The following is a 15,304-nucleotide window of genomic DNA, read 5'->3' as shown; positions in this document are numbered from 1 at the left end:
TGGGGTTTTTATCACTTACTGCTCCTGCTGCTGTCAGCCCAACTGCCCCGCAGCCACAAGCATATAAAACACTAATTTCCACGTGTGTTAATGGTGTGGGGCAAAGAAGGGAAAGGAGAAAGGTAACTTTAATGCTGGGAAGCCCTAGTGGTGAGGAAAACGTAAGTGGAAATGCACAGAATACAGTAGCACAATGTCCTCTTGCATTTTCACAGGCACTTGAAGCTATAGAAAAAGCTCTTCAGCTAAAACCAAAGGATCCAAAAGTCATATCAGAGCTCTTTTTCACTAAAGGAAACCAGCTAAGAGAACAGAATCTCCTTGACAAGGCTTTTGAGGTACGACTGCTCTAAGCCCTATGGATAGTTTTGTAGGTTTAAAGATAGAGTTAGGTCATTGCACCTAATGCTCCCTGGAGTGTGCACCCTGGCTGTTGGCCTTGGGAGCTCAGCAGTTCAGGTACAGGTAAAGCTATGGGGCAGCTAATTTTGCCAGACCTGGCTGCAACTTTTTTCCTTATTCCTGTGTGGAAATACAGCTCCCTGCTCTGAGAGGTTAAGTACAGAGTTGTGGTGGGATTATGGAGGAGCCTAGGCCTTTTCTCATTGACCTTGGTCCATCCAGCCCCCCTTCCCAGTGATGGCCAACTCCAGGTTGTTCAGCTGGAAGCATGGGGAATTGTGAGAACCCACCATGTTGTTATATCTCACCTCATTACCTAATAGCTGAGAGATTGGCTTATCCTGTGGAGCAGGAGGCTTGATAGCTCAGAAATTATGTTAGCATTAATATATACAGAATATTACTGGGACTGTTCTGAATATTCTCAATACCTCTCAAAATGTCTAATCCCGATTTGAATCCTTTCCTGTTATGACACCACAGAAATGATGTTTGACAGAGTCCGGAAGGTCCTTGTTGCTGCTTCTCCCATGCACAGTGGCAGAAGCGGTGGAGAGAAATCGCATTGCCCTCGGGTCCTTGTGGAACCTCCATGCAAGTGGCTGTACAGTAGTCTGCTGCCAGCTACAAATTAAAGCCTTGCAGATGAGGCACATCACAACCCACACACGGCTTGTGGTTGGCAGGCACCTGCCCAAGGAAATGACCCCGATGTGCAGGAGACCCCAGTGGTGCAGGGTACAGGGAGAGGGTTGCAGGGGCTGGCATGGCTCCTCATGGTGCTGTGGGCAGGGAAAACCTGCGAGATGAGCTCAGCGGTGAAGCAGTGTATTATGTTGCCTCTGCTGTGAAGAAGCTGAAATTCATTGTGCATTGTATGTAAGAAGAATTCAAAGTTATATTTTAAATGGATTCAGAAGGAGAGGAAACTTCCTCTTTCCCCTCCAGCACTGGTTTTGTTTGAAGATTCAGACTCTTAACCTAAAAATGTTTCATATTTACGTAGAGCTATAAACAGGCTGTGGAGCTCAACCCAGACCAAGCACAGGCCTGGATGAATATGGGAGGCATTGAGCACATCAAGGTATGACAGTTTTGCTTTTCCTTAAGATGTCAAGTGCAGAGACTACTGTTCAGGACAGAAGGCCAAATTTGTTTCAGGCTGCCAAAAGAGCTGCATGTGTGTGAACAGTGAGTGTCCCTGACATATTTTATCCAAAAAAGGAGGAAAATCTGTCCACTTCAACTAGAATTTCCCAACCAGATTGCTTGGGATTATGTATCTTGTAATGTAAGTCTCATGTTTTAAGAGAGCAGGCTGCAAGGAACAACCTGCCCATCTCTAAAGCTTTCCTACTTCGGTTGTTTACCTATCTTAGAAAAAGTCACCATGAGTTGACTTTCAAGAATCCTCTCTATCGAATTAACTTAATAAAGATGTCTAATGCAGAATACCGGCATGAAATTATGGAAATAGACAGCCTGCCCTGTGATTGCTTATCTTTTTGAATACTTTAGCATATCATTATGATTTGGGTCTTAAGGAGTCACATTGTGTGATATCTTCAAGCTATCATGTTGCTGAGTCAAATTAACTCTTCTGGTACAATATAACAGAAAAATGTAAATCTTCTTGCCATGTATGTTCGATCAAATTTAGGCTAATGGCACTCAGTGATCCATTTCATAATGAAGAAGTGTTCCTGTTACCTAACAATATCAGGTTTTATAAACTCTTTTTCCCTTGTATTATGGTCTTCACCATTCCCAACGAATGAACTTTGTATGTCACGGAATGTGAAAGAGATGTGCCACTCATTTTCTTTGTAGGGGAGTTACATCACTGCCCGTGGCTACTATGAGAAAGCCTTACAGCTGGTTCCAAACAGCAAGTTGCTGAAGGAGAATCTGGCCAAACTGGATCGCTTGGAGAAACGGTTTCAGGAAGTCCAGGAGAAAGACCAAACATAGCATTCAGTCACCAGTGGAATGAATCTCGTGCCCCTTGGAGAAGAGTATGGTGGAAGCATTCTTGAAGTGATGCTGAAGGAACTTTGATAGGACTCAGACTTACGGAAGGCAGATTTTGAATGCATGCTTATGTTTGACCAAAGTTACAGGAGGCACTCAGCTCCTGTGGGACATGCTGGAGAATGAACAAAAACCTTCCTTTAATCAAGATTTTTGTTTAGGCTGGACCCATTTTAAGCACACTGGGAGTGTGGGTGGGACAAGTACCTTCAATATCTTGGTTATCAGTGGGGAAACCATGGAGACAAAGCACTCATCCATTGCAGCAGGGGTGAAGTAACACTTCTTGTTACTCAATACAGGCTCACCTTGTCCACGTAAAGTACCACTAATGGGCTTCATTACAAGTGCTGCCAGGTCCTTTTGAGCCAGGAAAAATGGTCATAATGGTCACATTAAAAGGTTTCAAGGGATTAATGCTGACGAAGTGGTGGCCACTTGTACAGCTCCAAATGTGACTTGAAAATTATTCTAAAAGAAGGGAAAACAGTATCTAATATCACCCTAGAAGGATGATTCTACAAGTAGGACAAATGAACCTTTGAGGGAAGACCTCACCTGAATGTTTTACTCATAAGATAGTCATTTTGTAGTAATTCAAGTTTGACAATACTGTCAAATATATGGCTTTACCCTTTTCCCTCTCCCTCCAGGCCAAACAGTTATTACTCTGAAAAACGTGGAAACATCCAAAAGCAATAGGAAGCTCTAGGATTACTTGTCCTCCTGTCCAGTCCCCAGTAAAAAAAACAACCGATCTGATCAATATAGGAGGTAAAGCCACAGAGAATGAGGGAAGATTTCCTAGCCTGGAAAGGTGCTCAGCAGGCTTTTTTTATGGGTATGCAGGGACAAAGCCCATTTATCATGGTGATAGCACTGACAAATTACTTTATCAATGTGTTCTCACCCCTTCCCCCAAAAGATACAGAAAATGACCTATAGCTGACCAGACATAAATCTATATTTTTGATTACTGAAGTGGGAAAACAAAATCTCTTCAGAATTGGGGCTTTTATTTTTGAGCTTTATTTATTTAACTTATAATAATCAAATAATTAATATATTTTCTCTTTTTATACGAATTGGGCAGTACTCTTCACTGCTGGCCACATGGCTGGGTGTTGTGACTTGTATTGTCTGAAGCTGGAAAAACGCAATACCACCAAGGTATAACTCCCCCTAATGATGGTTCTAAAGCAAATGGCTGCAGAGCACACTGGACCATACTGTCTCTTCAATAACAGCATTTTTGCTGCTTCCACAAGGGTTTGTGGCCAGTCCCTATAGAAGAGCAGCCCAGGGTTTGACATTATTAGTAAAGGACAGTTCAGAATAGGTATTTGATGCCTTGATACCTGTCAGGAAAAGTCAATGTGCCAGCGACCCATGTGGCACCTGGCTTTAGTTGGTGCTGGCTATGGCACCTCAGCAAGCTCCAGATTCACTCAGTGTGATGGGACAGCCATGTGCTGGTGGCTCCACCGGCTTCATGTAGAAAGCTCTGTGTCTAGCCAGCACTGATGGTCAAATTACTGACAAATTAACATGACTCCAACTGCATTTGGAGCTTACAGGGAGTCCAGACTGATGCAGATGTCTGCCCTGCCAGGGCTCTGTGTCCACCGACATGAGGCTGGACTTGGGAGGTACAGATCCGCACTGGCCAAGGAGACCGACCAGTGCCTACAGCTAGGCAGAGGTGGGAGGGAAAGAACACTGCGGGGGGAAAGGTGGTGACACATATTTCTGGGCTGTCTCCCTTTGAGGAGCAGGTGGGACCAAAATAGGCAAGCCTTTTCCTGGTGAATCTTCCCTTCTCCCCCCACGCCAAGCAGGCTACTTTGCTTTCTGGAGCCAAAGCAGGTTTGAGGTCCTGGGGCTGGGCCAGCAACCTTTGTCGTTTCCTGTGACTTTTATAGCCATGGGCTTGCTGACCTGGAGTTTCTGCAGGTCTGCTCCGTCAGATGCCATGCATGGTGTAGCTTTGCACAGCCCTGGCACTGCTAGGATGGCTTGGAGGAGATGGGGTCATGCCAGCAGAGTGCCCATGGGATGGGCAAACCAAAGCTTAAACGGCCTCTGAGAGCAGCTAGTTCCCCACCGTGCATTGCAGAGTTGTACATGATGGAGTACTGGGATATTCAGAGGTACTTGCACCATAAAGCTCTCTGTCTCTCCCCAAGGTGAGCCTGCCTTCACCAAAGCCCCACGTGCCCAGGCTGTCTGGCTGCCTGTGGAACCACTGAATGGCAGCGAGTCTGGGGGCTGGCAGAGTGGTATTGGGTGCAGCTTGGGACAGCGGTGCCATGCAAAGCCCCCTGCAGAGGAAGCATCTGCAGAGTGCTCTGACAGCTAGCTAAAACATGGGGAAAGGGGTGGGAGGAGATACCTCTCATTAAAAAATGTGCATCAGCTATAACCTTTGCTTCATAAAGATATATTAAATAAATACTATATATTCTATAAGCCCCACAGCAGTGTGGCTTTAAATTGTGGCCAATGAAATGTATTTTTTCAAAGAAGTTGTATTTTTTTATAGCAATGTTTTGTGAGGGGGAAGACTTGGTTTTGTGTTTTTGACTTTGGTTTAAATCTTAGTTTGTTTTCCCTGAGAGACCTGGTAGAAATGATTGTCTCGTTCTTGTCCTAGAAGAACCATCTTGACCTCCTAAAATTCAGTGTGTGTGTAAAAGTATAATATAGCTTTGGGTGCCTCCCTCCAAGATCCTGGAGAAAGATTACCATTTTTGCAACGCTGTCTTACTTGCAGAATAACATAGAAAGATAGACTATAGATAGATAGAGAGACTATCCTCCCAGTGAGGGAGGTGGTTTGGTTGGAAGGCCTGACGTATATTCATCCACTCACCTGAATTAGGCAGGTAACATATCCATGAGTTCAATCCCAGTTGAACCTGATTATGTTTATATGCAGAAAGGCCAACTTTCCACATTTTGGACCTGGGTTTATGGTAGTTATAGGAGAGAAGTGGGCTCAGTTTAAAAAGATATAGTTAAGGAGAGAAGTGGGCTCAGTAATGAACCCTGCTTTCCTGAACCAGCACTTTATACCCCATCTATGCAGGATGACGGTCTGTAAACTGGCAGCATGTTTGGAGAACGATTCAGACCATGAGCTACCAAAGCAGTTAAACCCTTGTGAAGTTCTGAGCTGACTCCCTGTCTCATTGGCTTTCATACTGAAATGCTGTGTTTGTTCAGGACATTAATCGTGTGAAAGGCTTATTGCAGGCGAAGAAGAACGGAATATGGTATGACATGGGTTACCTCCACCAAAATAGAATGCTATTGTGGAAGGTACATTGAGCAACTTACCTTGTGATAAACTGGATATTATCTTAATTAATCATAGGCAAGTCCTCTTCCTCTAGCATTGCACAGCTTCTAAAATAATGAGTTATAAATACACCGTTTTCTGCCAACGCCAGCACTCAGCGTGGTTAGCAGAGATTACAAATTAGTAAATGGCTGAAGCTCTACCTGGTGAGGGAGAGTTCGCTCTCTCTGCAAATTGCATTGGCTAAACCTCAGTGCTCACCAGTATTAAAGTGGAGAATTAACATAAAGCTGGTTAGACAGGACTCTTGTGTACTCACTGTGCATTTTAATCCTAAATGAAAAACATAATAATTGTGTTGCTTTTTTGTTTCTCCATGAATAATATTCTCAGCTGATGGATTTTGTTTTATTTTATTGCTTATTTAAAGTCCAGCATTCTTTGTTTCCATTCCCTTTCCACCGCTGGGATAAATGGTGCGGTGGGGGCATTTTCTCTCTCTCCTAGAATCCTTGGACTGGATTTTCCTACAAATGTGCAGGCAACTTGTTTTGGCCAAATAGTAAGTGAATGCAGCAGTGGAAATAGCCTTCATTCCAGAGATTTCAACAAGAACGGGGGTGTGTGCATGCATGCACATGGGTGGAAGAAGTCTAAATAAAAAAATCCAAAATAAAGAGCCTAACTTGCAGAGGAGGCTGGGCACTCCTAAAATTATGCAAAAGCTATGAAAGCTCAATAGTTATAGAAACCAGGGCAGACACGGTGTACAATATTTGGTGAAAGAAGATAATTGTCATTCTAATTTTAGTAATTAGGCAATTTAGAATATACTTGTATGATCTTTTGCCCCACTCGTCCTCCAGCTCAATGTAACGGTATATGCTTAAGTCTCCTCAATCTGTATGTGATTAAGTTGACCAAGTGCTCGATTTCTATCTTTCTATATATGCAATTATGCACAATCTTTGGGAAAAAATTAGCCCTTTGAGGGTTATTTTTTTCCCAACCATCAGTCTCTTGCAGCAGTTTCTAAATGCACCATTTTGCTTTCATGTACATTTAAACCCAGCAGCAAAAAAAGAAAAAAAGAAAAAGAAAAAAAAAAACAGCGCTTGGCATTCACTAGTGATTCAATGTGGCAAAGTTGCTTCAGGTAATCTCGATGCCTTTGTGCAAAAGTTCATTGCCATGTTCGTACTGACTTGCTGAAAAACTATTTCTTCTGGAAAATACCCCCAGTGGTATTCTCTGTAAAAGTTATGGCTTCTACAATTGTATTACTGTAGAAATCTCTGCCTGAAGTGGATGTCACGCTGCGTGTTCCTCTCATGTTGTTTGCATTGCCTGTTGTTCATATGGTTCTTATTTCTGTATCTACCTTTTTTTTTAATCAGTGGTGCATACCTTTAAAAAAACCCAACAAAACAACCAGAAAACAGCCCATGGATTAGAAATCTTTTTAAACTAAATTCACACAGCAGCAGCCGGATGTATGTCAGTGATACAGGAATTTGCAAAGTCTTTGCTTTTTTCACTGTGGGATTTATGGTTAGATTTCACATAAAGGAGTTATGCTCAAAGACTTTGCAAAAGAAAATGTATGTAAATGTCTATTTTATATAAAAAGTAGAAAAGTAAGTGCTGTGTCTGGTTTTGTTCTCTTGGCTGTGGGGTCAATCTGTTCCCTAGGACCAACCATGAACAAGTTCTTCTGGAGGTGGAAGGGCCAAAGTTTGTTACTCAACTTACATTTCACTACCCAAGGAATCCCAGTTATTGGTCATGTAGGAGCAACCATGCAGCCCATGTGTTTGTGTCTGGCCATATGAAAATACTGGAGCAGGCATTTTTTGGAGCCTGAGCATAAGAAAGGATGAGGGCTGGTGCTTACACGGTTGTGATGATTGGACATGTTATACTGACACAAGATCTTCCTGTCAGGCTTTATACATCTATGGGGAATGTATCAAATAAGTCAACAGAGTGCAAAGAGAAAAACAGAACAGAAATTAAAAAGAAACTCATTTTGTTCTACTTCACTTCATCCTGGCAGACATTCCCAGATGTTCCTGTATGCTCCCAGGGCTTGAGTGATAAACACCTCTATTGAAAATGGACCTGAAAGAGAATCAAAAGCCCTGAATGGAAGCCATAGTGTTTCCTGCCATCTTGGTGTGTGCAAACCCCTCTGTAGCATGAAGGGGAATTGCACGCTCACTTTAAAGTCAATTTATACATCCTGAAGTTCTCCCAGATCCCAGCAGTGCAGGGTTTCCTAATGGAGCTTGCTATCCAGTGCCCACCTGCCCAGGACCTACTTTGTACTGATGGAGAAATAAGATGTACGTCCAGGCCACAACCTGGATCCTGCCCTGTGGAGCAGTGTGGAGCCGGTTTTGCCTTCTCAGCAGAACAAGGAGCACAACATGGTGGTCTTGCCTCCCTCCATTGCCTGCAGATAGAGTTTGGTGGTGTTACTAACAGAGGAGGGGGGACTTCCCACTGCCAGCTGGCCACAGGGCAGTGTGGGGATGGGCAATGGCTTGGCAAGTGGAGACAGGCTCGGCCATACATGCCCAAAGCTGCTCAGCAGCTGCCGAGGCAGGGTAGAGATGTCTGCTCTGTTGTGGGTGACACCGGAGCCTTGTTTGCCTGGCAGCACCACAGCACCCAGCGGGCCTCTGCAGCTCCTGGCCCAAAGAGAAAAGGCAGCTCCATGCTTCAGTTGGTCTTGCAGTATGTGGATAGCAGCTCTCTCTGTAAAAAGGGTCAAATAATTTTCATCCTTATGGCAGCTAATTAAACCCCATGTATTGCTGCATAGATGAAAAGCTGCTGGAGGTGTCCAACTCTCTTGGTGTCCTCTGGGAAGGAAGAGGCAAACATACCACCATACCTCACAGACATGCTCTTCCTGGGCGAGGAGAGACCTCAGGGCGAGGAACTTGGATTGCCTCGCCTTTGCCTGTGCTAACCCTCCTCTGCACAAGCAATGGGTTTTGTTTCCACTGAGGCAGCTCGGGTCTGGTAGTAATGGTGAGGGGGACATTAGATCTTGATGCTGTCCCCCTGAAGAGGGGACAGCAAACTGCAAACAGGAAAGCCCATGGAGCTAGTGACAACCATGGAGCTTGCTCCAACTAGCAAGCCATGTCTGGAGAGCCTCCAAACCCACCTGTGCTGCAGCACTGCAGCCTCAAATGCCAAAACTGATCAGCCCTCAGCTATTAAAGAGGTTCCTTAGCTGGGAGGAGGAGGGTTGCTTCTCCTGTGTGTGACAAACCATAGTCTGGGCTCCAGAACTGGGTACCTTGTCTGGGCTGTGGTTGGGAGCACAGCTCCTCTTGCTGCTGGTATTCCTTCTTGCTCCATGTCGTGAGTCCTGTGTGTGGGCTGTGGGAGACATGCCGTGGTGTGGAGGCTACAGCAGCAAGCACTGGTGTACAGCTCTTTTAAGGTATAAAACAAGTGAATGTAAACAGTCAGTTTTCACGTATCATGCCAGGGCTTGGTGTGCTTGCCCCTCGTGAGTGATTTTTGGGTTGCTGTTACTGTAGCTCTGCTGGGACTGGAAGCCTTTCTTATCCTCTCCATCTAGGCACTGCTCACCACAGCCCTCTCCTTGGCTGCCGTGGCAAGTTCCGCATGCAGGCTGCTCAGCTGCTGTGTGGTCCCTTGGCTGCGCAAGAAGGAACTAGCTTGGTCTCACCGAGCTTGCTAACTGGTGACCCTGGTGCTCTCGGGTCAGCAAAGTGTCTAGGAGGGTAATGAATGACAGCATGTTCTCAATCCTTCTTGCACATTCTCCTGCAGTGGCTAGCGTATTTACAGCTCACTGTCTGGCCTGCTCCTGCATCCATGTAAAAATATATTTCCTAGGGATGCTTTTAGGTAGGAGAGGGAAATAACCACAACGCAGCCTGCAAAGGGGGTCAAGTTGGGCACAAGAATGGTGATCATTGGAGTGATTTGTTCCTTGTAATGAAACTAGTGCTAAACAGATCTGCCTAGATGAGACAAGAGATGGCATAATCAGCCAACTGCCATCACTCCTGGTCTGCTCCAAGAGGGTGTTGGTCCTTCTGCTGTTGCTAGTGTTATTTCTCTCCCCACCTAAGGGAATAGTGTTTTCTCCATCATTTACCTCCCTGATAAAGTCTATTTATTTTCTACTTCACTAGTAGACTTGCTGCTATAGCAATAATCACCACAGTCTCTTGTTGGAAAAGCTAGTCAGCAGCAAGGGCTAGGGAGAGCTTGGTCCAGGTCAGTGGCTTAGAAAATTGTGCTGATTTTGTGACTGAGCTTTCTGCAGTAGTCAAATGCTTTGAGGCCAAAGAGAGTTCTGGGAATGCGATAAAATCCTATTAAAGAAAGGGAGAGAGAGAAAAGCTGGGCTGAACAAGGCAGTAAGTACTTCAGCCCCTCTACAGCCAGAAGTGCTTCAGGAGTTGTGCGTGTATCCCCACAACCTTGTGGGGTGAGTACCATTTGTTACTGCTGAGGTCTTGGGGTGGTGGGCTGCCTGGGTAGAAAGGAAGATGTGGGCTCTTCACTGGCACTCAGATGAGGTGGTGTGAGAGATTTGTGGGCTTCCTAATGTTCGTCAACCTGGTGGGAAGGTTAAGCAAGGTCCATTGCCTTCAAGCCTATGCAAGAGGACATAGACTCCAAGTTAGAAAGGGCTGAGTTTGGATCCAGGCTCAGTCTCCTGGTGAATCCAGTGAATTGTTCCAGGCTTTTACCAGGGCAGACATGGTGCAAGTACCTCCTAAATCATAAGCATTATATTGCTTATATTTGCATGGCTGGGAACAGGACCCATCCCAACCTTGGCTTGGAAGAGGCAGGGAACCATTCCTGTTGACATGAGGAACACATTGGACAGGAGTGATTAACAGAATGATTTTTGGCTGGTGCAGACACAGACCAGCTGAAAGGAGTCGAGGAAGAGCTGCTGTCCTCAGCAAAGGAGCCAGAAGCCAGAACCCCTCTCCCACCAGCACCCAGCCTGGAGAAGGAGGCCTCTGATATGACAAGTTGTAGTGGTTTCTTTTTGTTTGCATACCAAATATTTGAGATTGCTCATCCTGTGTCATCTTTGCTTTGATGATCATGTTCTGGAGCAGCACAGGTGTGGCAGGCCTGTCAGTGTGCGTATCACTCCCTGCTGGGTGAGGACTGCTCAGGATTTCCCCAGAAAACATAAATGGGATTGCCAGGAATTTATCTCAAACTGCATAGTGAAATGCCTAAATCAGACCCAGCCATCCTTAAGTCTTTCCTCATGCTCATTGTCCACATTTCTAAGGTGGAGTCAAGGTCAAAAGTGATGTGAGAAAGCTCTGTCTCCTTGCAACGTGTTTCAGACCAAAGCCAAGACTGAGTGGTAGACCAGCTTAGTTCAGAGACAAGATCTTTCATGATGACTTTACTTGCTTAGCGTTAAATGCCCCAGGGCACTTAGGGTATAGAAGCTTTGAAATAAACTCTCAATAAAGTCTGGTGGCATCATTATAGACTGTTGCACTTGTTACTTCATTTTGTAAGTCCCAATTGCATTTCATTAAGAATAATTAGGCTACTGGATGAAACCTAAGTTTGCTTTTTGTATGACTCTGCATACGCATCCCGAAAGGACCTCACAGGAGACCTCAGCTTTGCGCACATCAGCTTCTGAGCAATAAATGAAATCCCTGTGTGTTTTCATTTGTCTCCATATAATTGCCTTCAGCTTGGAGCTCAGGCTGGAGTCTGGGTAACTGTGACACCTGGGATTTGTCCCATTGATTCCCTGCCTGCCAGAAGAGCCTGAGTCAATGTATTTGAGCATGTGGGGCCATCTCTCACTGCAAAACACTCTTGTTTCTGTCTTCTCTTTAGGCCTGGAGTGTGGAGTTCATCCTAGTGACCTGAAGAGCTCAGGGAATGTTCTACAGCTGTGATTCTCTCTAATCATAGGTAGGAGGCAGTTGGCGCCTGAAGGGCAGTCCTGGCAGGTCTGTGTTGCAGTGTGCCCCCTTACTTCTGGGGAAGGGGAAAGAGAGGCAGGAACCATTCCTAGTTCATCATCAAATCATTGAATGCTGCTTTCTCAGGAGTGAAAGCTGGACTAGAAGTCCTTACTACCCAGCTTCCCAGGCTGATTCCTCCTCACAAAGTGGGAGGCAATGAGCTGATGTAATGGTTAAGATGAGATCTCTGGCTGATGTGAGCTAATGTAGCTGCAGAGCTTTTTTGAGGACTTCCCTCAAAAAGGGTTTTTGGTGCAGAAACAGGTTGCAGAGGTGGAAAGGGAGGATGCCTCCCTGGTCCCTTGCTGCAGACAAGAGTTATTTTGCCTAATGGCTTGCTTTCACATAAGAAAAAGCAGTGAGCAATGATTTTAGTTGACAGGTCATAGAATCATAGAATGGTTTGGGTTGGAAGGGACCTTAAGATTATCTAGTTTCAACGTCCCTGCTGTGGGCAGGGATACCTCACCCTAGACCATGTCACCCAAGACTGTGTCCAACCTGGCCTTGAACACTGCCAGGGATGGAGCATTTACCGCTTCTTTGGGCAACCTGTTCCAGTGCCTCACCACCCTCGCAGTAAACAACATCTTCCTTATATCTTAACCTGAACTTCCGCTGTTTAAGTTTGAACCCACTACCCCTTGTTCTATCGCTACAGTCCCTGATGAAAAGTCCCTCTCTGGCATTCCTGCAGGCCCCCTTCAGATACTGGAAGGCTGCTATGAAGTCTCCATGCAGCCTTCTCTTCTCCAGGCTGAGCAGCCTCAACTTTCTCAGCCTGTCTTGCATGCAAGTAGTAGCATGAAGTGCAGGAAGGCACAAGAGGGAGTGGTGTAGGGAGAGGGTAGGCTGCTGGGACCAGGGGGATGGATCTATAGACCCCTGGCTAGCATCAAGACCTGGGAAAGCTCTTGCAGCAGTAAGAAAGTGAGATGTCCATCTGGTCCACTCTGTTTTGGCGTGCTCCAGGGCCTCATTTATCTCATGCCCAACTGGGGCTGAAGGTGGTTGCACAGGGTCAGCCATGGCTTGGAAATGACTCCCATGGGCTCCAGGTAGCTGGGCATCCCACACACTAATACTGGGAGGAAAAATTTGTTTTCTTGGCTGGGCTCATCTTTGTTATTTCATATTCTGGGAGGAAACAGGAGTCGCATCATCTGAAAAGGTACCTGACCCTTTCTTTGGAGATATCCCTCAACTGGGCATTTCCATTTCCATGGTGGGAGTCTGGTCTGAGAAGATGTGGTTGTCACCACTGCTCACTGCATGGTCAGCCTGGAGCAGCAAGTCCTGCTCAGCACTCAGGATCTCTCTGAGGTGTGAGCAGTCCTGGGGCAGGGATCAGGGTGTGGAAGTCTCCATGCTACCATGGTTCTCCTAAATGTCTAAATCATTATAGGGCTTTGTCCTTAAAAGACCCTGCTCACTAAGCAAGCATCCAGAGAAGCATTTCTGAGTCAGAAGAAGCACTGCCCCTTCCTGGTAAAAGCAGCTCTGGTAACTTTCCCATTAACTCCTAGCAGTCATATTGGTTTCTGTACTTCTAATGCAAGACCAGCTTCATGGGCTGTGCTAAAGACCTCTTAATGTGCAGGGACAATGATATAAGTGGCCCCTTTGCCAGCCCTTTTATAATCCATTATAATGTAATTGCCGACCAGTCGGCTTCACATCTGTTTCTCGCTCAATTTGAGCATCATTTTTGAGGACTAATGTTGAATAATGAGAAAGTTGCTATGGTATAAAAATTTCAATGTGCAAGAGTAACCTTGATAATGAGGCACATCCTTGTTTCTCTGTTCTGTGCAAAGCTAGCCAGTGCTTTTAATCTCCATGTTATGCTGCCAGTGCTGTTCTGATGTTCCCATTACTGCAGCATTTGCACTGCCAGGCAATCCTGGTACCAGACATTGCTGGGAAGTATGGGAACTTTCCAGTGCCGGTAAACTGCCTCCTGGGATTAAAGCTGAGCTGTGCCATTAGTAAGTCCGTTACTTATTTTCTAAGTGATTAAAAAATCAGAGGAAGGGCTTTGCTGAATGGAGAGGGAAAAAGGAGAAATCTTAATTTAGCAGAAAGCACTGAAGCAAAGGCTCAGATTGAACTCCTTCATACCTTGATTGAAAACATTTGGGGCTGCACTTCAGGGCAGGCAGCTATAATAAAGTGTGTACTGTCCCCCTCAAGCCAGGCTGCCCAGATTTGCCACCTCCAGAGGCTGCACAGGTGAAATAGCATGGTGGTAATTCACAGCAGTTAGACTTTAATGAAGGGTTACAATCCCATGGAGGTTAGAGAAGAGATTGAGGAGAGGAGTTTAAAAAAATGACTAGAAATCAGTAGTAAATAGGCTTCAAAGCTCTTGTCTGAGCACTGGGTTTTGTTGGACTCTCAAGTAAATATTGTCTGGAGACAAAAGTCAGTCGCTTCAGGTCTGGGTTTTGTTCTATTTCAGTAATAGTTCAGGCAGACCTTTAATCAGCCCTAATCGCAAAGACAGCTCACTACTGAGTTGCACCCTGTGCAGTGGGAGTTGGTAACAGGGAACACTGACAGCTGAAACACAGATGAGATGTGTGGCTCCTGTGGGCATTTCTCACAGTGCTTGTTACCAGGTGGATCAACAAAGCCAGTTCAAAACTGTCCCATCCTGTGCTCCAGAGCACTTGCTGGGTCGCTAGAGGAGGGTAAACTCCTTCGCTAAAGATCTGGTTTGCTGAAGATGGGGTATACAGCCCATCTATTGGGTAACTCTGCTCTGATAGTGTAGCTATCTACCTAATTGCTAAAAGAAATAGTGAATGGTGTTTTGACTCTGTTGGAGCTCATTGCTCTAAGTTTAACTATGACATTACAGTGTTTATAAAACATACAGGAAAAACACAATGGCCATACTTGTCTAGTATCATAAAGCTCCCGGATGTAGGCCTCTGCTCCTCTTATAAATTCACTGATAAAATTAGAAAGGAGGATTTATGGGGCCAAAATGAATTTGGCAGTCAGTTTCCATTGCTTTTAAAGCTTCTCATGTGTCCTTTAGGATCCCAAACTGCAGGAAACAAGGGCCGAGCTTCATGTTTCAAGGCCAAAAATGGCACTGGGGTTCTGTGAGACCTAAGGCAAAAGATAAGCTGTCATTTTCCCTGTACTGAGCTGGCTGCAATGAAATCTGCTGGCACCTCCCCAGGCCTCCTGGCAGCTCTGTGCTGCCCAGGTATGAATAGTGGCTTGATGGATAGCAGATGAAACAAGAAACCTATGTATCCATGGCAGGGGGGTTGGAACTAGATGATCTTAAGGTCCTTTCCAACCCTAAATATTCTATGATTCCATCCATTTAAAAATAAGTCCAGGTTTTCCAGCTGGAAGTCAGGGATCCTCTGTGTTGCTGCCAATATAAATCAGCCCAGCCGAAAGTCTTTTTACCAAAGGCCAGCCCCAGTTCCCAAGGCAGAAGCACGCTGCAGGGTTGCAGACACTGTCAGGGTTTGCTCTGTGGTAACAGCCCCTTCCTTCACCACCCTGGCACTGTTTGTTTTCCCACCAG

The 15,304-nt window shown here is 45.4% G+C and overlaps 1 protein-coding gene across 2 annotated transcripts in view; it reads left to right on the top strand.

Moving 5' to 3' along the window:
* The window catches only part of TMTC1 (transmembrane O-mannosyltransferase targeting cadherins 1), a 146,400-nt gene extending 139,025 nt beyond the window's left edge, over positions 1 to 7,375 (top strand). For both annotated transcript variants that reach the window (XM_030478263.1, XM_030478262.1), the window contains exons 18-20: positions 216 to 338; positions 1,409 to 1,486; positions 2,233 to 7,375. In XM_030478263.1, coding sequence (XP_030334123.1) covers positions 216 to 338; positions 1,409 to 1,486; positions 2,233 to 2,373 — 342 coding nt within the window. In that variant the 3' untranslated portion in view covers positions 2,374 to 7,375. The remainder of the gene's footprint in view (positions 1 to 215; positions 339 to 1,408; positions 1,487 to 2,232) is intronic.
* Positions 7,376 to 15,304: the final 7,929 nt, after the last annotated feature.

The sequence above is a fragment of the Strigops habroptila genome, chromosome 3 (genome assembly GCF_004027225.2).
Source record: "Strigops habroptila isolate Jane chromosome 3, bStrHab1.2.pri, whole genome shotgun sequence".
Lineage (NCBI taxonomy): Eukaryota > Metazoa > Chordata > Aves > Psittaciformes > Psittacidae > Strigops > Strigops habroptila.
The sequence above is the reverse complement of the archived record's forward strand: the minus strand, read 5'-3'. Positions and strand labels throughout refer to the sequence as shown.